This window comes from Embiotoca jacksoni, unplaced genomic scaffold, assembly GCF_022577435.1.
Source record: "Embiotoca jacksoni isolate LCO1_2020_lvr unplaced genomic scaffold, fEmbJac1.0.p SCAF_10, whole genome shotgun sequence".
Classification (NCBI taxonomy): Eukaryota; Metazoa; Chordata; class Actinopteri; family Embiotocidae; genus Embiotoca; species Embiotoca jacksoni.
In genome coordinates this window covers 14,279,074-14,304,747 of record NW_027185230.1, presented here as the reverse complement: position 1 = coordinate 14,304,747, position 25,674 = coordinate 14,279,074, and the positions used below count along the sequence as shown (strand labels likewise).

Here is a 25,674-nt window from a genome sequence, read left to right as displayed (position 1 = left end):
CTTGTTATAGGCTCAGGTTTGATCTGATCCCTGCATCATAATGTATCTTTAATATCTCACATAAACTGACATAACATTTCTGTGTTGTCATTCATTTTAAAAGCCTTCTTTGCCAATGCATCTGCTTCATGAGCTGACAATTTATCATCTAGTCTGTGATAGATATCAACATTCAATTCTGGGATATATATATATATACACCAATATCGGGATTCTTTGAACCTTGTTCATGGGATGCCATAAAGTGAAAGTTTTGCCGTGACAGTTTTTGACAGCCAACTACAAAACCCATGACACCGCTTTAGTTTTTTTTATAACTTCACAATTTTATTGAAACACAAACACAGAACCACTGACAGAACCGTCCTCCTGTTATTGAGCTATAAAAAGGTTGACGAAATGTCTGGAAATATAAAAGAGATTCCCAACAGAATTAACATCTGCAGCATGTTATAAATCTGATCCAGGGGCATCAAACATGAAATCTAATGTGTATCTAAAATCAAACAAACATTGTTTATTGATAAGATTGATTCTTCCTGCACTGCATATTAGGTTTTCCAAAACCTCACCTTATAGAAAAAAAATAAATCTGGAAATATAGTGAAGACAAACGGCAGATTACGAAAAGCAGCTCCTGAGGTTTAAGATTTATGATTCAGCCCAAATTGCATTATGTCTTACAACTTTTCAAAATAGGGCATAGCCATTTTTCAAAATCAAAAGGACAAAAAAAAAAAAAAAAACTGTTGAAAAGGCAAAATCGCCACGAGCCTGTAAACTCAAAATTAACAGCACCCCTGCTATAAATTCAAACTTAGTAAGGTGCAAACTTTTAACTCAAAAACACAAATACACGGTAACATCAAAACATCGTCTTAAGAGTCATCCTTGAAAACGGAAAATGAGGTTTTACTGTTATGCTGTGCTGGCCGGGCGCCTCCTACCTCCTATAAAAAAAAAAGAAAAAAAAAAAGCAGGTTTTATATTTGACTGCAATCAATCACTGTGGGAACAAAAGCATTTTGAGTGCAATCACCTACCTGCTCACCGTCACAAACTGAAGCTTTCGTTTGACCTGTTGCACTGCCTTGTTGTGCACAGGAGCATGAGTGAGAGAAGCTTTCACCTACAACGCATTGCGCAATACATATTTCATACTCTCTGGATTTGGACATTTTACACAAAAAAACCCAAAAAATAAATTGTTTTATTGACTGACGAGTGGGAAATACTCCTGACGATAAACAAACAAACTGCTCTGTTTCTATATAGTTGTACCTTCTTGCTGTTTTCAGCCTGGTGCTTCCTGTTGAACATCCTGCCTCGCTCCTCTGCAGTTAGAGCTATGCATGGCCTGATGGTGATGCCAGGGTCAATGGCGCTGGACAAAGACCTGAGTGAGGCACAGCAGGAAAGGCATCAGACCAACTCTCCGGTAATTACTTATAATTCACACCAAAACTCGTCTTCAAGTCAATATGCATTTCGACCCAACGCTGCGTTATTAACGAAGAGACCCCGCTGTTGCTCGATTTCCAATCTTTATTACACAGATGCACTTAAAAGACACAGCAAAAGTTGTTTTGTTTTTTTCGTTTTTGTGTTTTATCGGAAATAGTAAAAGAAACAAAAAAAAAAAAAACACTTCTTACAAAATATTTACAAAAAACTGGCAATGCACAGCATGTTCAGTAATGTTTCCTTTTTTTATATAAACAAAAATAAATAGCTTTTTTTTTTTTTTTTTTTTTCTTTCTTCTTTCCCCACATAGGAAATTCAAGAAAACTTTTAACAGGACAAAGAAATGAACACACAAGATATCAAGTTTAGCAAGACAGAGAAGAGTAATTATGTGGTTTCTTATGTGGAATCTGGAACAACACTTTGTCGTAGAGGTAATAAGTCCGAGAGTGATATAGTGGCTTTCAGCAACAACTGAGCTTCAACTTTCCTTCTATAATTTGAAACCACACGATGAACTAAGGAGTACTGTGTCTGAAAAGTAAGTGTTAGTGGCAAGTTGTAGAATAATATGTTAATATGTGATTGTTCCAGTACCCACATGTACTAAGACTGATCTAAAGAAAAGTGCCTAATAAAAGTCGAGGGTATACCGTTTGTTTTTAACACGTACGATTGGCTGTTTATGCAAAGGTTAGAAAGGCCTGAATCTGTGGGTGAGGCGAGAAGAGAAGTGATCATCGTTAGAAGCACATAGACTCAAGAGCCTAAACAGTGTGAGGTGATGACATTTAAAAAAAAAAAAAAAAAAAAAAAAAAAAGAGGTAGGGATGAATGGTTGGAGCGAGTAATGAGATAAGGAGTTTCGCGATAGTGCCGACTGTGCAGAGGGACTCCGCTTTGCTGAACTGAAGTGGGCAGGTACTACCACTTGTAAAGGGAAAGAGTCAAAGGAAGGTCGGATGATACGAGCAGTGACGCAGCCCGGAATCACGTCATGGCGTGCAATACCCCCGCCAGTCCACTAGAGGACACCGTGTCAGTGTCACGTTTTTCCTCGTTGAGGCGCGAAAAGTACACGCATGTACAACCGGGGTTCAATTTTACGTACTTTAAACCAAACTATGATCGTTTCCGAACCATAACCACTTTTTTTTTTGGTACATAAACCTAAGGCAATTTACTTTTCACACCTAGGAGCGGCAAAACGTGACACTTACACGGTATCAATGGGTATTACGTGTCTGGGCGTGATAACGGGGTTGCGGTGACACATAAATGTGGGAAAGTGTAGTAATTGCTTGGCAAAGTAAAGTGATGTGATGACAAATTGTATTATGCTTGATTACTTGCTATAAATTTCAGTAAATGGAAGACCTCCGGTTTTTCTTTATCGCCATTTTACGGTACAGGGCGATAAAACAAACCTTAACAAGAGCTGCTTCTCTATTTTAGTCTGGCTCTATTAATTTATATTATTTTAAATTGTTTTATTAAAGTCTGGCTGGTCTTCATTAATTTGAAATAAATACATTTAAGCCATTATGCTCTGTGACATTTTAACAATAATAGTATTAGTGTTTTCAGTATTGACTGATCAGAGTTATTTGATTGACCAGCGGATTCATCTATTTGAGTCGATACTATATGATTTATACTCAACTAAATACTCAAAGAAACAAAAACCAGTAAATCCTCACATTTTGGAAGCCGAAACTAGCAAAAACTTGACATTTTTGCTTGAAAATTTGCGAAACAATGAATCGATAATCAAAATAACTGAGTTTTCTGTTGACTAATCAATTATTTTCGGTCCAATAGCATTTTGTCTCTCTTCTGTTTCACTCTGACCACTCAAGTAATGGCACCAAGCAGAGTATTAATGATTTACTGTACATCTAAATGTGAACGACTCCATACAGACAATATACAAGATTTAGTTTCTGACTTTTATTGTGAAAACCCTAATGAAGGGATCAGCCATAATTACTTTAAAACTTTTGCACATAAAGGATTTTTGACTTTCTTTCAATGTATGTATAATAAGGTATTAAAACTTAATAACTGCCTTTACTAATCTAATTGTCATTTTGCTACTCTGTCTTCTCCACTGGTACATTAAATAGATAAATCTTAATTTCAAGTGTTTCAACTCAAACTTAATTTTACCATATTGAGGCATCTTTCTTGGTCACTTCTTTTTATTCCAACATATTTAAGATGATGTCCTTTTTTTTTTTTTTTTTTTTCTTTTTTGCATTTGGTGGTACGTCTCATGCCTCTTGCACCAAAATGTCACTGTATTGCTTTTCAAAGGATCAATGATATGGATTAACTTCAGAACACAAACAAAGTCCGCAAGATGCTGCCACTGTGATACATAACTGTATAATTGTACAAATACATATATAAAAAAAAAACAAAAGCCTGGTTTGGTCAATCGTATTGACCAACATTCCCTTCGAGCCTCATATTAATAAGCAGGGCACAATCAAGAAATGAACTCGTAAAAATGATGTCGCTATGTGGCATAGTGATCAAAGAAAATACTTACAATGTGGAAAAGCTCTGCTTCTTTTCTGAATTTCTCCTGTTGCCTGTTTCACAATCTGCCTCATCTATAAATTCTTCCTCTCTTCTTCCTAGATATATTTCCTTATTATCTATCTTCAAGCTGTGGCCTTCTCTTTTCCTCTCACTTAGCAAGTCCACCCTCTCCTTTCCCTCGCTCTTTTCCCTGCTTTGAACCTGGACGTGGTTGGTCCTGTTCGACTCCAGTTCGACAAACACACTCTTGTCCTTGGATATGTGCACCATGCTCTCTCGCTCTCCCTCCGTGGAGCACTGGGACCTGTGGCCCGGCGTGAGGCTCCGCATGAAGGACACCCTCGGATGCTGCCTGGCGGTAGAAAAAAGGTTCAACGCGGGGGATGCGAATGTGGTATTTACAGCCGTCTCTGCGGAGGAAGGGAACGGCGCTCTGCTGGTCCTTGCAGAGGACCAAGCACTGGGCGGAGTCTGTAATTTGAGGCCCCCGCTTTGATAAGGCGGAGCTGCGGACGCCGTCTCGCCGATTCCGGACGAGGTGATGTGGAACGGAGTCCGACTGAGAGCCCTCGTGTCCGAGGTGGGGAGCCCCAGGCTCTGGCGCCACTTGATTGCCTCGGCGCGAGAATGAGCGGTGCTCGGGCACAAAACTGGTCGAACTCGCTCCGTCTGCGGGTTGACGTGGTGGACGTCGGCGGTCCTGGGCCACCTTTGTTCGGTTCGAGCCGCCCCCGCGCCGTCCGCTGGCTCCAGAAGACTGCAGGACTGGACCGGGGGCAGGCGCGACTGCGCGCCGAGGGCAGAGGTGTCCGGCAGCGAACCCGGCGGCGTCGGAAGCGGCCGTCGATCTTGAGCGGGAGGTGGTCCGGAGGCAGGACTGGTACTTTTTATAGGAATCTCAGCCAGCTGATTTTCCTGTTTAACGTCTTCCTCTCGGAGTAGGGTACAAACCGTGGCAGTACCGTTCGTCGACGCGTCTCCGTCCTTGCTTTTCTCCGTCGTGGACACTTTGGCCTTTTCAGCCAGAAACCTTTGGATCTCTTGCTCAATGCTGTCGTCGCTGTCCACCGAGCTGCTGTCTTCCTTTATCCGAGTTGCAGCCTCGACGGCATGCAGCGATAGGTTGTCTCGAGCCTCAGCCTCCTTTGGCGTCTCCGTTTCACCTACGTGCATGTTGTACTCCTTACTTTTATCGATCTGCGCGTGTTGTGGAGCACTCTTTTTACTCAGCCCAGCCTTGTCCTTACTCGCGTCCCTTCTCTTGTGCACTTTCTTCAAAGGACTACACTTGGAAAGAGGATCGACTTTGAACTTTTTGGTCTGTAAAGCATTTCCCAACAGCGGTTCTTCATCTTCGAGGCACTTCCTTGCTTTCCTCTTCAAGTCTCTCGTCTTTTTCTTCGACCTCTTTTTTGTCTTGAGCAGGTCTTTTATGGCGGTGTCGAGGTCCTCGTCGCTGTCGAGCGAGCTGCTCTTGTCTCCACTTTGGTCTGCCTTGTGTAACGCAGGGGTCGGGCGCGTTTGGCCTCTCTGGGAAACGACCAAAGGGTTGGATTCTCTTGTGTGCTCAGGTGAAGGCTTAGCGGCTGTTTCTTTAGCGTTGTCATCCGTTCCGGGCACGTTGGAAACACCCACGTTTTTCTCGTTCTGTTTTCGCCTCTGCGTTAAAGACAGTCTCGATGGTTTCTTTTGCAACGCAACTTCTTTCGCTTTCATTTTCTCGGCGTCACTTGGCTCTCGAGTCGCAGCAGAGCCGGGCGGCTGGTTGTGCATCTGGGCCTTCTGCTCAAGAAATTTCCTGATCTCTTGCTCAATCCCATCTTCGCTGTCGACGGAGCTGTCGTTGCTTTCCTCGTCGGGGCAGTTGTCGGCAACAGAAGACTGCAAGGACGAGTCGGTGGTGGCACAACTGCTGGGTCCAGCGCTGTGGTGGAAGGCCACGGGCATAACGGTTTTTGAAATGTCCAGTATGGCCTCGGCGCACATGAGTTCTGCAGTTGTATTAACCTTCGGAGGCGTAGCGGCTGATTGCTCCTTACAGTTTTCTCCTTTTAAGGATAGTAGTCCATTTCCTTTATCTTTATCTGAAGATGAAGTCTTGGGGATGAAAGCAGATGATGGTTGAAAAGATTTCACTTCCTTTTCCGTTCTGGCCCTTTTTTTCCTCAGTTTGTGTTTCTTCGTGCTTTCGGCGCTCGTACTCCCAACCTCTTGTATTAATGACTTGCTGAAGGATTTTTGCTCGTGCAGGAATGGTTTCAGGACGCTCTTCTCCTTGAGTTGCTCCAGCTGGTAGGAGCGAATTGCCTCTTCGATCCCGTCATCGCTGGTGGAATCAGACTCCTCGTTGAATGCGTGTGGAGACAAAGCTTCTCTTTTGTTCTGCAGCTCCTTTTTTTCTAGCTGGTATCTTTGAATCGCCTCCTCGATGCCGTCGTCACTACTGGAATCGTTTGACTCTTCCTCCACCTTAACAGTGATCGGGTACTTTACAGTTTTGTTTAAAAGGCTGATTGGTTTCAACGGACTCGTCGCCTGCTCCTTTGAACAGACTAAACTTGGCTGTACTTTTAATCGAATCAAAGTTCTTGACTGCGTTTTCATTTAGGGACGCCTTGTTTTTGACGTACTTTTTTAGAGGCGTGACAGCCGGTGCTGGGGGGTTCTCGGCTTTGACACTTTTTGGAAACTGGCTGCTGGCAATCACGAATGTACCGCCGTCAGAGTTCTGTTTGGGAACCTCGGGAATGGATGGGTTTTTTCGGAGAATTTTGGATGACTGGAGAAAAGGGTTGCACGGTTCCGGCTTGCGTTTGTGATCGTCTTTTTCTTTCAGGTATTCCAGTATTGCCTCCTCGATGCCTCGGTCCACAGAATCATCACTATCGGAGGCACTGCTCTCGTGATTGTTCGGGGAGGAAAGATCCGCCTGCGGGTTTTCAGTGGGGCTTTTAGTTTTGGCCGTGGCTCCCACATAAGAACCCACTGCAACCTTGCAGACTTGGGGATGACCTTCCTGTGCCGACAGCACGTTTCCCTCGATGTCGTCGCCCATCTCGAGTGAGGACTGGGTGCTCCTAAGGCTCTCTATGATCATCTGGACCTTGTCTGAGATAGGTGTGCCTCTGGTGGACAACTCCGTGTCAGAGTCATTGAAGCAGACTGGAAGGCTATAGCCTCCAGGTGGGCCACATGTTCTCCATTCTGTTTGCGTCGCTGCGACAGGAGGTACGTTCATCAAGTACATTCTAGAGAAGTGGGGTGAGGTCCTCGACCATTGGAGTGCTGCTGCCTCCGATCACGATCACATCCTTCAATCTGAGAAAGGAAACAAGAGAAAACGTGGCAGGTAAGTCAAACTAGCGTTACTATTTTAAGACTCTATGTGCAGCATTCGAATGTGATTCATCTATCAAATTATTCAGATGGCACGCAATATTATTCACATGACAAATCCTTAGAGATCGTAAGAGTTGTTGTTGTTGTTCCGTCAGGCTTAAAACTGTGGCTAAATATGTCCAGATTTGCATTTTGTTCAACTCTGTGCAGACATGTGGAACACATTATTTCCGAGCGGTTTGAGGGACGTTTCATTTTATCGACGAAAACTAAACACACATTTCGAGAAAATAAGGGATGCAATTATGAATTATTTCCAAATAATCTGTTGATTCATTTCTTTAACGACTGACTGTTGTTTGTTCGGTTCTTGTTAATATCTTTACTATCTTCTGTTGTATTTTTTTGAGTTAAATAAAACTTTGATTTGTCTCGTTCAGCTGTTGAGTTGTCACCGTGACATGGTGCAAATCATATAAAAATGACAAACATTCATCATCCAACATTTTACAATTCGATTTTATGATCACAACCGAGAGGAAAATATTCCCGTCTGTGCACATCAGCTTAAAAATACAGTCAAATGCGACTTACAGGATGTGCCTATTTAATTTGTTCTTCCCTTAATCAAGAATGATCCAGTGCGTGAAAGCGATTTCTCGGTTATACATCAAAACTGAACGGGACCACAGCACCGTATCGAGGGAGTGACTCTGGGCGGCGTTTACTGTGAAACAGCTGAAGAATGCGTTCAGCTGCATTTTGTCACACAGAGAAATATTGGACTTTATTGCTGCGCTGATAAATTATAGCAAATAACCTCATGTCATTGAGCCGATGCCAAACCATTGGAATGCGCAAAAAAACAAAACAGTGCAGGGCTGGACATGGCCATTTTTCTCCTTCTACTACACGGGTACATTTATTGATGACATTTAATACATAATACCTACTTAAGTGGGATTTTAAATGACTGTAATAGAGTAATTTTTTTTATATTGCGGTAGCAATACTTTTACATCAAAGAAAGGTTTTGGTACTGCACTTTCCAGCACAGCTGTATGTCTGGATTTTGGACTCACGGATGTAGTTCACGTATAGTTTGCCTTTTAAAAACAATATTATTATGGTGTTTTATATAGGAGCACATGCAGCTTGTCATTTATTTGGGAGGATGGATTATTCATTCTGGCACACAAAACTTTATTTAGAAAAAAAATGCTACCTGCCGGGCTCAACAGATACACACTGGAAATGTGACACTTTTACACGCCTTGTGTGCTACGACAACGTCCGGAGTAAAAAAAAAACAAAAAACCCAGCATAGTGCCCCCCCCTTGAACACGCACGCACTCGGACATTAACCCCATTAGAGTCGCCGCTGTGGAGGAGCCTCCGCCGGCCTGCTTGCCCCCCCAAACCCGTAAATCCTGCCTGCGAAGGGGAGCGAGCTGCCTGGCTGACACCGTGGGTTACTATACCCCCTCTCCCCCTCCCCAAACTCTTAACCATCCTCACCAGTGAATATAACCGGCTGAACCCGGTAGAAAAGCGCAAGTGTGTCCACGAAACCGGGATGGGTCACCAAAAGACGCCCCGGCTGGAGGAAAAAAAAAAAAAAAAAAAAAGCCCGTAAATCGAGCTAAAAAAAAACAAAAAAAAAACGTAGCACGTCGTAGTCGTGTGCCAACTTTGATAATATAATGTGTATAAAGAAAGTTTCACCAGACAAGCCAACGTTAGTGGAGAGTATTTTATCTATTATATAACCAAACGTGTCGTTGCGTGTGTGTGTTTTTTCCCCCCCTCTCTGTCGGACTGCTTTTCTGGTTGCTACAGAGCAAACCCCGGCCGTCCCCGTAACCCTCTAGCGGCGCGAACTGCACCGATGCCCGGCGTGCATCGCTAGGAGACTCCGCAGAGCAACCATGTTTCTCGGTTACCCGGCCACGGTTGTCAAAACCCCGCCGAAGTCGGCCGAAACGTAAGTGACGCCCGTTAAAACTCGCACACGAAACAAGGAAGGTGATATTTCGCGGAGAGGGATGGTGGTGCTGGTGGTGCTGGTGGTGGTGGGGGGAGTGGAGGAGGTAAATAAAGGGAGCCGGTTTGAAACGTCGGGAGGTTTTACGCGAGGCTAGTCGGGTGACTTGAAAAAGACACAGGCGGGCCTCCCGGCCGCTGCAGCCCCGGCATTTTCTCCGGCAAAGAAAGCCTTTGTACTGAGCCACCGCCGTACGTACGACTCCTAGCCTCGGCTAAAAAAAAAAAAAATTAAAAAAAAAAAAAAAAATTCCACACAAAATAATACAGCCACAAAGACGAGACAAGTGCACAAGTTTAACTCACCTGGATACGACGCAAAAATAAATAGATCGCTAAAGGAAGCGTGTGCACATCACAGCGCCCATTTTTTTTCTTTTTTTTTTCTTTTTTTCCCCCGTAAAAAGATGTTTGGAGAGCCGTCGTGGTGAGATGTTGTTTGTCCGCCACCAGCTCGCACACCGCCCGCCTGAAGCTCTCGCCGTCGAGTCCCCCCTCCGCTCCGACAGCCGGGTGGACCAAGCTTCCTCAAACCCCCGAGTCCAGCCCAGCATGGACCCATTCAAATATGGCAACGGCGCTAGTATCCGGAAAATAGACGCAGTCACACTTTGTGGCTTCATATTTACTGAATAAATTCCCCCCACCCCCTCAAAAAAAAAAAAAAAAAAAACGCTGTTATGAAAGTTAAATCTAATAATGTTACAAATTAAACAGGTTTGCCGGGAAGGACTTATCCCATAATATGAATTTCTTAAGTATGTCGAGGATTTGTTTTTTGTTTTTTTTAACTATTGGACGAAAGTTACCACATTTCCCAGTTTATGCTCAAAACTGATATCAACTGTAGTGTTGTATTTGAAGGAATAATACGCAGTTTATTGATCTTATATATATATTTTAAATCTGTATTCACAGGTAGAAGTATTCAGATCCTTTACTTACTTGCATGAAAAAAAAAAAAAATCCAATTTGCGTAAACGTACAAAGCAAAATGTAGTTCGAGTCCGAAAGTAAGAGTATTGGTTTTGTCCCTCTGACTGATATATTATTAGACATGACATCATTAGATTATTAATATTGAAGCATCATGCAGGATGTAGCTACTAACTGTTGTAGCTGCTGCAAGTGGAGCTAATTTGAACTTCTTTATATCCAGTTTAATATCCAGGGATACCAGATGAATCTGAGGGGTCGTGAGATGATTACTGACGGATGAAAGAAGAAAACTTTTGATGCAGACATTTTGTTTTCAGATTTTGGACTTTTTCCTCAAATCTTTGATTTTTGCTGAAGATGTTGGATCATTTGAGCAGTTATTGATATTAAACCATGTGAGAAGTTCAAAGGGAATTTTTTTTTTTTTTTTTAAAATCACTATTTGGTGGAGTCGGTAATAACTCAGAAATGTGACCCCCACCACTGATTTTTGTCAGACTTCCAGAGCCAAAAACATGGAAAACCACTGGCTTAATCTTTAACTGTTGTTAGTTGTATTTAACCCATTGCTATGTTGTGTCACATCTTCATCTGAAAAGTAACTGAAGCTGTCAAATAAACACAGTGGAGTAGAAAGTACAATATTTCCCTCTGAAATGTAGCGGAGTGGAGGTATAAAGTAGCATCAAATATAAAATACTCGAGAGAGAGAGAGAGAGAGGCTGCGAGTACCTCAGAGTTGTTCTTAAGTACTTGAGTAAATGTTTATAGTTACTTTCCACCACTGTATGTATTGAAAAACTGGAATAATGTCTCCACAAAGATACATATCCATAACATTTCATCATTTATTCATTGATTTCATCTGCGTATGAATGTATCTGGAAAAATAAACTACCCAGGAAAGTGTGCCTCTGGGTAACACCTCAGACTGTAACTAATGGTTGTTTTCATTATTAACCTGCAGATTATTTTCTTGATTATAGTTGATTCAATGTTTTGTCTACAAAATAGCAGACAATAGTTCAAATGCACCTTATATGTTGCTTATTTTATTGCCTGTGAGCTTCAGACTCCTCGTCAAGCGCTCCTAAACCCAAACCTGCTCTGTGTATTATCACATTAGTCGAATGACATGCAGCAAACGCTCCCAGGGGAGAATCAGCAGCCGGTGCACATTTTTTGCTTGTAAAATTGAGGGAAAAGATGAATTAACTATCAAAGTAGTTGCTGATTAATTTTCTGTTGATTGACCAATCGATACCCAAACAACTCATCATCACCTTTTAGGTTTTTTTTTGCATGTGTTAATCAGAATAGAGTCACGCAAAAAAAAAAAAAGAAATATTCACTCAGCCTAATTGAAATTGGTACCTTATGCAAGGTTTTCAAAAATAAAAGCGCTTTACCTAAAGTCGGGTTGCATAACTGTCAGATGAACTCAGTATAACTCTTTGAGGTAGACTTCTCAACATTTGGGGGTTAATTGGTGGATTGTTAGAAATGTCGATAGATGGATAAAGTAATTGGCGATACATTTTACCAAGAATACATCCGCTTAATTACTGCAACATGTCCCAAAAGTTAGAGCGGCAATACAAACCAGTGTGGGCCCTGAGCCCAAACAACAAGAACAGTACAATAACAGACAACCAAAATCAGACTGGATTTACGAAAGCAGACATTTAAAACTGTGTTTAAAGCTTTAATGTCAGTGGGAATAACAGAACAGAAGTTGGATGCTATAATTGATGGAAACCTCTCTAAATACTGAACAAAATGGTTTCGGTCTCCGGACAGTTTACACGTTCAGAGATTTGACTTGAGGACAAATGTAATTTGAAACGCTGTGGGTTTAAATCCAAATTTCATCAGTTCCCGTAAATAATCCAAAACTGTTTAGGATCCCTAATTTGTCTTTGAAACACCAGCAGACCTCCAGGACTCATATCTTCCATATAATATCTTTTAAAATCACCGAGAAAGGAAGACTAGGAGGACAATGCAACAATAAACTAAGCTTAATATACAGCTCATCTTTTGCCCAACCGAGGCTACAATTATTAACAATCTTGCATCACTACGTGGACAATGATCTTGTAAAATTGGTGCACTGCCTGGTGATAATGATCTCTTCCTTAAGGCCCTCAAGAGTTCACTGTGCGTTACCATCTCATTACAGGGGAGCTCGCGTTCTTTTGTTTTCGGTGGGATCTGACACAAAGTTAGACTTTCTTTCCCAGAGCTGCTCCTCTGACTCCCTAAAAGCACCACCGCTTCTCGAGAGGCAATTAATCCATCAAAGACGTGTCTGGCCGTTTGCCTGCCGTGAGTAAGCGCTCCGTGCAGTTTGCCCTTGAGTTGGCCGAGTCTAAAGCCTAAAGATTGTTCTGTTTACGATCAATGATGGAGATGAAGAGCAATAAATCCTCTCATCTCAGAGCCCAGAAAACAGAAAACGCTCGCTAATTTTGTTTGGGCTCTTTAAAAAAACAATGAAATTCTGAACTTTGGGTCCAAATGGTTGATTATTTTTCGGTCAATCGCTGAATGGTTTCAGCTCAATGACGTTTTATCTAATCTGCTTTTCTGACACGTCCTCTGCAGTTCCCTGTTTGTGTTGCTAATATACTTTATACCTCTTCCTTGTGCTCAAATTTGAGCTTCTCTTCGTTTTAACGATGATGTAAAATGATAATTTTTCCAGCATTAATCAGCTTCACCGCCCATGAAGCTCGACTAGCGGGATTGATTTAAGGCCTGTTTGTGTAGCTCAGTTCACGCAATCACTGGTGGCACACGATAATAAAAAAAAAGGGCCCTCACTAAGCCTATCAAAGTTTCCTGGCATTTTATTACATTTCGCAAAATCTACATGCAATATGTGGATAATATTTAATTGGTAGATCGATAAATGCAAAGCGAATCACTTACATGTCAGAAAATACACTTACCTGTGTAGCTTATGATGAGTGGAACGATAATGAATGGATATCTGGGATAGTTCAAATTGGTATCTGGGTGCTGTCTCTCTGTTGTCTTTATCTCTCAGCCGTTACTGGAGCCACAGAGCCTTTTACACACTGACTGATTCAAGCTGTGTCCCAGTGACACTCCACACAGTGAGAAGTTAGATCATAAAACCTAAAGCTGTCTCAAAATGGAATTCACATTTTTACTTTTCACTGTCTTTGCTTTCTCGACACATCCCTCCTCACCCTCGTCTCTCGTCTCGACTTGTGATGTTGCCAATGTGTTTATTCTCTGACGCTCGTTCTTGAAAAACAAAGAAATGGACCCATTTTTTTTTCTAAAGATGAGTGTGGTACAAAATGGGACAGTCATTGTTACATGTAAAGTTATAAAAGTGAATGTATTAGTCAGCATGAAACAGCAGTAAAAACACTAATAGTTCAATACATTTACTGGGTGCGATGAGTACAGATTTCTTACACAGTGTTACAGAAAACAGGTCAGTCACCCCTTTTTTCAAGTTGTATAGCCTGAATTAACACTCCTCATATCCAACATGGACAGATATGTGTTGTTTTACACTGCTGGTGTGTGATTATTTGGGTTCATGGCCCTCATTTTGGACCTGAACATTTGCTGCCATTTGATATATTTATGGGTTGGACATCTCAAATCAAAAATGCATTTTCATGTTAATTCAGTCAGGTTTCCATAAACAAAGTAATCCGACTATGACTGCCCAGTTGTCTGTAAAATGTTTGTATGTTTTCTGTAAAAAAAAAAAAAAACAAAAAAAAAAAAAACACACTGCATGTGTGGCCTTTAACAAATGCCGTTGTTCCCCTCAGACACGTTTGTCGCACCGTGAAAAAATAGTGGCATGCCAATACACTGTATAATACATTTGAATTAACACGGTTTTGAATACTGTGTTCTGAAAGAATAAAGCATCCACATCACAATGAACTTCCTGTGCACCATTTGCACAGCCAGAAATGAAGTCATTTGTGTTAGCTCCAGCGGTAATTGGCTTTATTTCCATGGTGGCACAAAGACTGGCACCGGCAGCGGTGCACTGGTACGTTCCTGCCCTTGAAACACGCTTCGCCTGGTCATTTGGCGTTTTTCATTTGCATGCAAATGAGGAAGCGGTTGGGCTTTGGTGCTCCGTGATAATTGAGTCCGACGTTGCACTGAGAATAGACGGTCAGAGGACCACGTAAGTGCTACAGACTGATTAATTTGGTAATAAAACAAAAAAAGGCATGATGGAAATACAAAACAGTTTCTCTGTCCGTCTCCATCAGGCGCTCTTTGCTGCTGCTTTACCCCCAAAATCCGCTGTGGACGCCCAACTGTGCAGGGACAGAAGTTATACCAAAGAAAGAAAAAGGGTTCAGCACCATGGACAGCAGCCCTGCTCCAATCCAGCTGTAAAAACTCGACATAACTTTACCAACATTTCCTATACCCAGTGAGACATCTGGAAAAACTTCTTTCTCACTTTTACAAAACCTGCTTGGAGTTTTATTTATTTTTTTGCTTCCTTTTTTAATGCGCTGCAGAACATTAAAGATTGCTTGCATGGGCGTCTGTGGGAAAATGCTAAAACATATGTTAAAATCATTCATCTAAAGTGCCACTGGAGGTTCAACGACCCCACAGGGTACTTATATTTTCTCACTGTCTTGTTCTTTAACAGGAAGTGGAAATTATTTCTGGAAATCTGTTTTTAAAGACAAAAAAGATGAAGACATCTAGATGATTGAGAAGACAATGAATCACGAAGGCAATGAACCTGCTCCGCTGAGGTTGACTTCTCCTTCTGGATCTTGATATTTAGCAAAGATTGATCCATAGTGATGATACACAAACAAACTGACCTGCTTTTCGGTTTACTGTATGAAGACAGGCTGCAACTATTCAATAAAAGAATGACCAATGATCCATTGATCCAAATACTTGAGTGCAGATAATCTCTTATCTGACTTTTCCAACATATCCGTCTTCATGCTTTTTGAGATGAAAGAGAACCAATATTGACTCAACAAGCGACCATCTGATGTTGGATTTGAATTAGCTTCTCCTCGAGTGAGGGGTCCTCGCGAAAGTGAAACCAAATTCACTTCCACCCACTTTGTGTGTGTGTGTGTGTGTGTGTGTGTGTGTGTGTGTGTGTGCTCATCAGTGAGTCAGCCTGAGGGTGCTCATAAAAAACGGGAAGCATCACTTGAAATCGGTAATCTGGTGAAATTGAAGGAGGATAAACAGATAAATTGATGCAAGCAGACACAGAATGTGTTGTTTAAAAAAAAAAAAAAAAAAAAAAGGACTAAGAAAAAAAAAAAGGAACATTTTGGATCAAACTACCGAATAACTGAACACGCCGAGGCAAAGCCACAAACAGGACAAGCACAGAGCGGCTTGGGAGGCGGTGATGTAGAAATTGTAAGACAAAAAGTAAGACTTAGTAAGACTAATCAAATTTGAGTTCATTTAATTTTGTTAACTGTGCCAAATTCAGGAACTACGTCATCTCCCTCTACCTTCACATCACAGTTCAAGTTTTGGTCCATTTGTATCCTGATGCAACTTTATGGAGGAGTAGGTTTTTCTGCAATTCACCACCAGATGGCAGCGTAAACCTGTGAGAAAATAGACTCGATGCACTTCCTCTATCTTTTGTGCTTGTACCATACAGAATGAGTTTTAGATGTGTGAGCATAGATTAAACAACGGATGAAAAAAGATAGACATAAATACATAAATATTAAATATAACTTAATGGTAATGGCAAAACCATGAGCTTTTATGTCATTAGAGACACTCTATCTATGTGTTTTGGTGGTTGGTAACCATATTCATAGAAAAAGTGTGATAACTAATTCTATAGTCCATTTTTCTTTCCATTTTTGATCCTTTCTGGATGGAAAACCGGGGAATAATTTACATTTTCTTTCATGCTTTGTTTACAGTTTTCCAGCCATAATGCATCAGTTGAAAAACAGCAGATTGCCTCCTTTTCTGTTATGAATACATTACACATATATATATATATATTGTATACACAAAACACACACACTTTGTATAAGAGCCATGAACATAAAAACACAGTACTATGAATAAAGTGTAAAACCCAGTATGCTCTTCATTTTCACAAAACAGATGCTCTTATAATGAATGTGCCATTATTTCATGAAATGTCATATTTAGAATATTTTCTGTAAAACCTGCAATATAAAGTCTCTAAAAGGAGAAATTTAGTGTAGTAGCAAAAAAAAAAAAAAAAAAAATATCCATGTTGTGTTTATCCTACAGGGGGCAGCAGAGAGCCGCTAAGGACCTTCTGTTTTGTTTTGTTTTTCTTTGCAGTATTTGTACTATTCAAATGAGCAAAAGGCAATAACAGCCTTAATTACCCGACAACATCCAATCTTAATCTGTCTGTTCTCGTTCTGTAGCATCTCCCCAGAGGAGACAAACAGCCCGATATGATGTTCGATGTTTATTTGTCAAAGTTGAACTGATCCAAAGCTTGAAATACCATTTGGCAGGGGCCATTATTTTTCTTAATGCGCCTGTCAAATCCCAAAAGTGCACGTCTCACAGGCATGTGTACGCATTCAGAACTGTTTTTTTTTTGTGTGTTTTTTTCAAAGGGATATTCTGCAAATTTAAAACCTTTTTTTTTTCCCCCTCCAGTTTACCTGTCCAGATGAAGGTGTTGAGGCTCAGCTGGTGCGTGTCAGTGACCCTGTCAGTTTCTTTTCTGGGGTTCAGCTGAGCCAACACCAAAGAATCCTTCAGATTAACTGCATACGAGAGACAACAGTCAGAGGTGAAAAGGAAGAAATGAGAGTGCTTGAGCCTGACACACAAACACACACCGAATGAAGAGGAGCTCAGGAAGCTGGGGAGCAGAGGTTTTACAACGAGATGTAGAAAGGTTTGGAGATGGAGTTCAGAGAGGAAGCCAAGACCCCAGCTGTGCCCCCGCTCCCACTCAGCACACATGTATGCACATATGCACTTCCACCCACCCACACACACACACACACACACACACACACACACACACGGCACATTGTTTATGTTTTTTGCCTCCCAGATAGTACAGCGATCATTCTTAAAGCGTTTAAACAGCAGAAAATATGAAACTCATCCTCAGTTGAAGAACCGTATTTTTTTTTTTTTCCAGATTTGCATTTTTGAAAGCTCAAAATCAGCCTTTACACAGAATATCTCAACTGGAAAAGTCTGTAATGTTGTGACTGTTTGATGTAGTGTGCAAAACTAAACGAGCAAAAACCAGGACGAGCAAAAACAGTAAAGATTTATGCTGAAGTTAACTGATAATTAGGCAAAAGCTGCAGCACTTTTAGAGTGTATTTTGCATTTAAATAGATCAAATAAAACATACTTAAGCAAAACACTGAATGTTATAAACCCATGCATACACTACATACATATATTAAGACTCTTGTGACTGAATATTGAATTTATGCAGGAAAATACATATACATGAAAGACCGTCATGACCCTGCTTTAGCAGATTCATAAAGGTTGAAATCGCTGCATAATCGTGTGCTGTTGTTGTTGTTTTTTTTAAAATCGACTTGCATCCTGGCAGCTGATTTTCCCCCCGAGTTTATGTGTCGCTAGAATGAATGTATAAGCCTCTCAGGAACACAGCAACATTTTTTTTTTTGCAATTTCAGGTTTTACATGTTGGATGATTCAGGAGCTCGCTGATCTCTGACATCCGTATACTTCCTGTGAAATGCCTCCAAAACATGAAGCCGTGATGTCAGTGGTGGGATGAGAAGGCAAACTGTCACCTCAGGAAATTAAAGTTGTTCATTTCCCATTTGCAGCTTTGCCATTTGTATTTCGGGACCTTTTTTTTCTCCATGGTAACATTAAATTGCAACATAATCATGGAGATAAATGTGATTAATTCAGCTGCGAGTTTAATTTGTTCTCACTCTGGGAGGGGGGTGGGGGGGTGAGGGAGGGGGGGGTGGGGGGGTGTAGTGTTTGTGTCGACATGCTTGCTGTTGACCAAATGAGCGGTTATCCTATTGCATTTGGCTCTGAAGCTATTTGCAGCCGTCCCCGAGCTTTCACTGGAGCACGCATATTTGTTGTGACAAGTTTATGTCCTTGTGTGCAATGTCGCTCGGAAGGCCGTGTTGCATAACCTCAGTGACGTGATGCAATGAAACAGGAGATTTTTCTCACAGATCCTGCAGAATTTTTATATTTTCTTTTTAACGATAATCAATCTTCATACTGTACTCTCAGTGAATTTTGTACCACCAGCGTGCAAAACATGGGAACGTGACGGTCCAGACACACCGGTGCTTGAAAATGTGCGAGAAGAGGTTTTTATGATCGTATTTCCACTGCGAAGGCAGTTAAGAATACCTCGACATTTCAAATTCATATTCAGAATCGATACAAATAAGAAAGGCCATCAAAGACAGATGGTGGCGGGGGCACCGCAGGGCCGCCGAGAAACAACTTTTGTGTCATTACTGTGCATTTGGTTGAAACTAATTCCTTCCAGGCGCAATCAATAAATCTATTAGCTTATGAATTCATTCGTAGCAGATGAGCCAGAGGCAGATGAGACGGAGGCCCGCTTTAACGGGATACCTCGCGTGCTTTTTTTTTTTTAACTAAAGTTTGCAGACGCAGAGTTGTGTGACGACCCCTCGCGGCTCTGCGGACAATGTCGTGTCAAACGAGCTCTTTTATTTCTAACCCCAACAACCTTCTATCATCTCCGCACAGTGGGGTATTGATTGGTGAAGAAAGTGCATTTAATTTCTCTCTCAGCAGGTCGGCTGCCTACCAGCTGTCCTTCAGAACACCCCTCCTCCCCCACCCCCCCACCACTCCACCCCCCCCCCCCCCCCTCTGCTTTAATGGAATATTCCAGAGACAGAAAGAGACATTCATACACTGACACAGAGATATGCGCCCCCCCCCCCCTCCTCCCCCACCCCCCCAACACTTCCCCCCTCCATGGGGGAATACCGATTTGATGAGTTTATGTCATGAGAATCACAGGGCAGTTATGCACTCGGGAGTTTTTCCAACCCACATTCATTCTGTCATTGGAATACGATTCATCTTTTTTGTGATGGATGGAGCTTACAGTAGATCATTGGGATTTGTGCATGTTACAAGACGTGTGTCCCCCCCCCCCACCCCACAACCCCCCCCCCCCCCGCCCCGCCCCACTCGATCCCCGCCCCCGCCCGTGCAATTGAAATGATTTTGAAGCTCGACAAACACACACACAGCAAGAAAAGTTGTGTTTTTTTTCTCCCCCATCATGCAATACAATCCTTCCTTTCCTAGAAAAGAGTTTAGATTTTTCCAAAATATTTTGCAGAAAGAGTGAAATACACAATTTCTGATCTGGATTTTTGCCCATAAAATAAGTCTGTACTTCAATTTTGTATGAATAATTAATGAATTTGTATCAATCAGTTTGGACATGTATAGAGAAGTGTTCCACATTTCTGCTATGAGGTTTAATCATGCAGACCATCACAGAGTTGGGGGGTGGGGGGTGGGGTGTTGTAGCCGCCCCTTGGATAGCCCCTCGCCTCCACCCTCAAGAATTTCTTGCAGTTTATTTATAATTTCTCATTTTTGATCGATCAGACAGCTGCATCTGATCATGTCACTCCAGTTCGTCCATCTTTGCGTTGGCGTCCTGTCTGGCACAGAATTGATCTCGAAATATTGCTGTTAGTTTATAAAATACTGAGTGGTTTAGGGTCAAAATAAAAAAAAAAATGTATACGCTATGACGTTATGAACCATTCAGACCGTTCAGGGTCGTCTGGTTCGGGCCTGTTTAAGATCCCCAGAGCTAAAACTAAACTCAGAGAAGCAGCTTTTTTTTTTTTTTTGCTTCACATATCTGGAACAAACTCAACAGAACTGCAGGTCTGCTGCAACTCTTAGTTATTTTAAATCGAGGTTGAAGACTTTTTTGTTTGACCTGTCACAGTCCTGAATTGCATTTATATTTTGTCTTGATACCTTTCGTGTTTTATGTAAAGTACTTTGAACTATCTTGTTGTTGAAATGTGCTACACAAATAAAAACTCCTCGGTTAATGCGTGAATGCTACAATTTATAATTTTAAAAGTAAATAAATATAGTAATAAAGCAAACCGATTATTTTTTTAGACAAAAATAAATAAATCGTAAAGCCAACAGGTGACCTGATTCAGCCAATGGGCGCAGCGCGTCGAACCTTTGACCTTATTTGTACTTCCGGTGTCCGAATGCATCGGCGTTTACGACGTAAACGTTCACGCGAGAGTGGCTGTCGGCGTAGATGGGGGGCTGACGCGCAGGAGACGTGTATAAAGGCGCAGACCCGGTGCCAGTAGTCACCAACGAAGAAGAGGAAGTTGACCTGCCCCCGCCTGCTGACGACGTCAGCATTGCCAGCATGTTAGCGCGCGTCCCGAAGATGGCCCGGGACGCCACTTCTGCGATAAAAAAAAAAAAAACACCCCTCGCGGAGATTTTTGGAAATCAGCAGAGAAGTTTAACAAAAAGCTGACTGGAGTGTGCGCGTCCAAAAGACTCGGCGTTTTAGAAAAAACAAAACAAAACAAAAACTACCTGTGACCCTGAGCCTGGACAGACACAAACAAATTGACGCCTTGTTCTATTATACAGATATCTAATGTTAAATGCATGATTTCCCCCCCCTCCCTTTGTTGCCTATTATTATTATTATTATTATGCATTTGCATTTGGCGTGAGGCGCAAATTCTGACTGCTAATTATCTCTGCGATGCTCATCCATTTAACATCAGACGACTGTCGCTTCAGTCATCCAGGTGTTGTTTACCGGCAGCTCTGGGATCTGAGGCCGAAATGCGCACAAACCTGGGTTCAGCTGTGTGCCGCCGGTGGCGTGCAAGGCTTTGTTTGTGGCATACGGTAACTGTGTGGCATTTTAACGTGGGCAGGCTTTGGAAAGCTCACGTCTGTATCCCCCTGTTGCTGAATATCTCGTTTTGGTCTCTTAACACGGTGTGACGTGAGCGATGCTGCGCGCGATGCGTGCGCGCATTTGTGTTTGTGCGCTGGGGATGTTGCGGTACCATTTTAACAGCGTTTGCCCGTATCATGGTACCAAGCAGAGGCAGATCTGCGGCGCTGCGTCTGATCTGTGTCAAATTCACTCAGTCGAGTAGAAGTGTGCTTCTGGCACTGCTCGGGTTTTATTTGCCGCGTCCCTGCTGAGCGTAAAAGCGGTGGATGCACTGCTAATTACAGCTGTCAATAGGGCTGTTGTTTTTGTCAAACAATTGATCGGGGTTTGGGTTTTTAACGGTCTGTTTCTGTTCATTTTATGCCACTATTAAAAGTACAAGCCCAATGAAAGTTTAATCTCGTTGGCGTCGAACACCCGAACATATCGACAGCGCTTTTTAACGCCACATTTCTGCTGCAAATCGCCTCCTCCCAAGTTATTTGGCTCCCCCCCCCCCCAATTTGGCTTAAAACCAAAAATGTGCTATCATGCAGCGTCGGGTTGTTTTGGCTTTGTAGTTAAATTTGTAAAGTCAATGTCAAGAGATGCTCCGTGAGATATTCGAAATGAAGCGTCCAAACAGTTTATGGCATTAATTCTCCACTCAACAAAAGAAAGACCACAAACACAAAGCGATCACGTTGTCACTAAAAAAAAGACCTTCAGTCAAACCTCCGACAGTGAAAACGTGGAAGTAGCGATGGAAATATGATATTTCTGTTGCTTTCATCCAGCTGTTTTCACACAGATAAATGGAAACAATTATGCAAAAATGATCAGCTCAAAAATCTGCTTTGTTTGGCAGAACAGATTTAGTCTGCTGGAAATATCCTCCCTCTGGACCTGAACCCTGGTGGACTTCGGGTTGTGTATGTGCTGTGTTCACGTCTTCGTGTCAAGTCTGTCGGGTTCTGCAAGGCTGGGGAACCTAAAGACTCCAATAATATAAAATGATTATCTCAATAGTGTATAACTCTACATATTTCTGTTTCATGATGGGCCTACGCGATTTAAGTAACTTTTAATGAAGGTGGGGTGAATAGTCCATTAATAGTCTATTAAAGATGAAAGATTTTTGAATAGTAGATTTACTTGAAAATGCCCATCCCTGGTATCCAGTTTGAGTTTGATGCAATTGATGCAAAGTTTGTAATGTCAATAGTAACTTAGAAAATGCTCCAGGATCCAACATGAATGTGCCAAAGTGTAGATTTTTGTCTGGTTTAAAAAACAACAACAACACACATCTTCCAAATGGTACATTTCAAGGACACAGACTTGTTTTTGTTTTGGAAGGAAGAGGGGCTCTCATTTTCCTTCATGCAGCCGCTACGAGAAGCCATGAATCACAAAAAAATGAACCTCATTCTTCTCCGTTTCATAATCAGAAAGGTGTAGTTTTTTTTTATTGCTGTGGTGAAAATGGAGTTTACAATTTTCCCGAGCTTTTAGCAGCTCGACACCTCGCGCTTCGTGGGAGTTGTTTGTGAATTTCAAAGTATAACCGTATGTCTCCTAAAGGGACGGCATTCCCATGTGTCCTTGATGGTTTTTTTTTCTCCCCCCTCCCCCCCGGCAACCTCACCTCTGGGGCTTTTACAACAACATCCAACCTCATTATAAGCGTGGATGACATCATGTGCAATCCTTCCTTTTCTCCCCGAGGGCCAAGTGTGGAGCAGGATGAACATCAGGAACGCTGATTACCGCGGGGAATATGGCTCTACACGCAAATCTTTACATCTATTTTTATTGGAAAGAATCCATTACAGGATTTTCCTCTTCCATTGTAACACTTCGGTGTTGCGTTCAAGTATCGCAGCGTCCGAGCCAAATGAACAGGCAAAAAAAAAAAAAAAAAAAAAAAAAGAAGCTGTATTGATTGCGTAGGTTGTGTGTATGTTTGCAGTATAGCCGCATGGACGATGCAGTGCGGCGTGTCTGTAGAGTCCAGGCTGTTTATTAGCGACTTAATGCGATTCAAGAACTCGAGCCAAGTTCCCGTGTCTTTCACGCCACCTGCTGATTGAAACAAAAAAGGGGTTAGCATTGATTTCGGGGACAATGTGTCGGCCTCACCTGACCGGGTTCAGTTAAGGTGGACTGAGATTTAAGGTGGACCGGCTGTTCTCAAGGTAGTGACCAACTCGCATGTTCCTAAACGGAGAACAGAAAAAAAAAACAACAAAAAAAACGCCAGCTTGCTGGGTTCATTTTAGTTCATCATGTTTACTAAAACAAATTTGTGTAAAGTTAGCTGCTGGCTGAGACTGAGAAATTGCAGTTTAAATTTATTTACATTAAGCACAGTAACCTGGGAAAACCCTGCTTTAGTAACTTAAGTATCATGGAGGCAAATTAAATAGACAAAAAAAAAAAAGAGTTTGAGGAAACCAAAGGATGCTAATTTTGTCATCACAGTAGATCGTGCAATATAGTTTGACCTACAAATGACAAGATGGAACAATCACAGTGGGGTTGTTTTTTTTCTTCGTGTCGTCGTACTTACTCTGTCTGAAGCAATATAAAACAACATCACTAAATATATGAAAAACATATAGACTTTACCAATAATTCTAAAACTCCAGTCCACATTCAGATTCAATGGCCTTCGGAGGATTTTTGGCATCACATATCAGGTCAATACAATACACATATATATTGAAATATAACCGTGTGGCTTTTGAACGTACATCCCGTGTGATCACAGTGAAACGGTGAAACCTTACTGGTGGAAGTTATCGCACGTCCTCTTCTCTTCTTGGCAGCCAGGAAGAAAATGTTTGCCTAGTCGATGTGACTTTTAACCGAAATGCCCCCTCGGGTTCAGGACTGGGATTGGAGTGAAAGGTTGTCTATAAAATATGCATGTCGCATTTGGGGCCAGTGGTGGTGGGTGCAAGTCTGCGTTTATGTGTGCGTTTTCTCTCTCTCTCTCTCTCTCTCTCTCTCTTTCTGTATGTGTGTGTGTGTGTGTGTGTGCGTGCACGTGTGCGCGCGCGTTGTCAGCGCCCCCTCCACCCCCCCGAGGGATTTCTCAAGGAAGCGTAGAGGTGGTGGAGGTGTAGTGTAAAATACACTCACAGTCTGAGAGGAGATTTATGCTGCGACTGTGTGGAAGTCATACGACCAAAATGAAAACGGTGGAAAAAAAAAACAACCAAAAAACAACAGAAAGCAGAATAAGCGTTTTGTTTTCGTTCGTCGTGCGCACGAAACCCGAAACGCCCGCTTTGCATTTTCATGATCAGATGCATATTTAATGCTCTCGCCCTGTATGACACACTTCTGTCATATTTCTATGAGGGGCAGGGACCGTTCAAACAGAATCACACTCTTTGTCTGCCTTCTGCAATTTCACACACACACACACACACACACACACACACACACACACACACACACACACACGCGCACACGCGCACACACGCACACACACTCTGCAGTCACGTCGGAGTCTGTTCAATCATGAAATTTTTAATAATTCATACCCGGTAAGGTTTACATAAGACATGTTGAGTAGGAGTATCGCTGCCTGAGTATTACGCTTATTATCTCCGCTGCCATTTAGGCAGCTTTTCCTCATGTTTCATCCCTTTGTTGATTGAAATTATACATTTTCACTGACAATGATTTTGCAGTCTGACTTCATAGAATTAACATGGAGTTGTGATGAATGGAAATCAGTAGCTCTTTTTTTTTTTTAGCTCCGTTTTGATCTCCACCGGTTACCGAGGCAACCATCTGACTCTGTAGCAGCTATTTATCAGTTTGATTGTGATTGTTTTCTTTTGTTTAAATTTTGGCTGAATTTTAATGGTCATTTCTTTTGCGAGGTGTTTCTTTCTTGCTATAATTGGCTTGTTTGAGTTTTTTTTTAAGGTAAGCTGGTATTTGATTTTGCACAGTTCTCTTTTGTAAATTGGGTAAAACTCCGGGCAGCCCAGGTTATCCAATTTTGGTAGGCATGTACAGGACCAGCATGCCCTTGGGTGGGCCTTTTTCTTTTAAAATCAAAGCGACAGAAACAGCAGGGAACGTGATTCCTTTGTTCTTCTGTTTGCCTCTGGAATAAATCGTGGTCCCGTGTGGACGGCGGGTTCTTCTGCCGTAAACCACATCCCCCATGGTGCATCAGGGCCCCCTGCTGATTTTATATTTGATTTAAGTTTGTTTGAGGACAAATAGCCTCCACAAGCCGGGAACTATGTTCACCTTTGCTTGTTTGCTGTTTGGTGCCTGCAAACACTGTTGATTAGAAGTGAACCCAAACAGCGAGGCTGCAAAGGTT

The 25,674-nt window shown here is 42.0% G+C and overlaps 1 protein-coding gene across 1 annotated transcript; it reads right to left on the bottom strand.

Moving 5' to 3' along the window:
- Positions 1-314: 314 nt before the first annotated feature.
- On the bottom strand, positions 315-10,029 carry ppp1r26 (protein phosphatase 1, regulatory subunit 26). The gene is given in 6 exon segments (XM_069168672.1): positions 315-950; positions 1,044-1,129; positions 1,282-1,396; positions 4,020-6,559; positions 6,561-7,330; positions 9,701-10,029. Coding segments are annotated over 5 exon segments (3,447 nt in total). The 5' UTR covers positions 7,260-7,330; positions 9,701-10,029; the 3' UTR covers positions 315-943.
- Between the last annotated feature and the right edge of the window lie 15,645 nt (positions 10,030-25,674).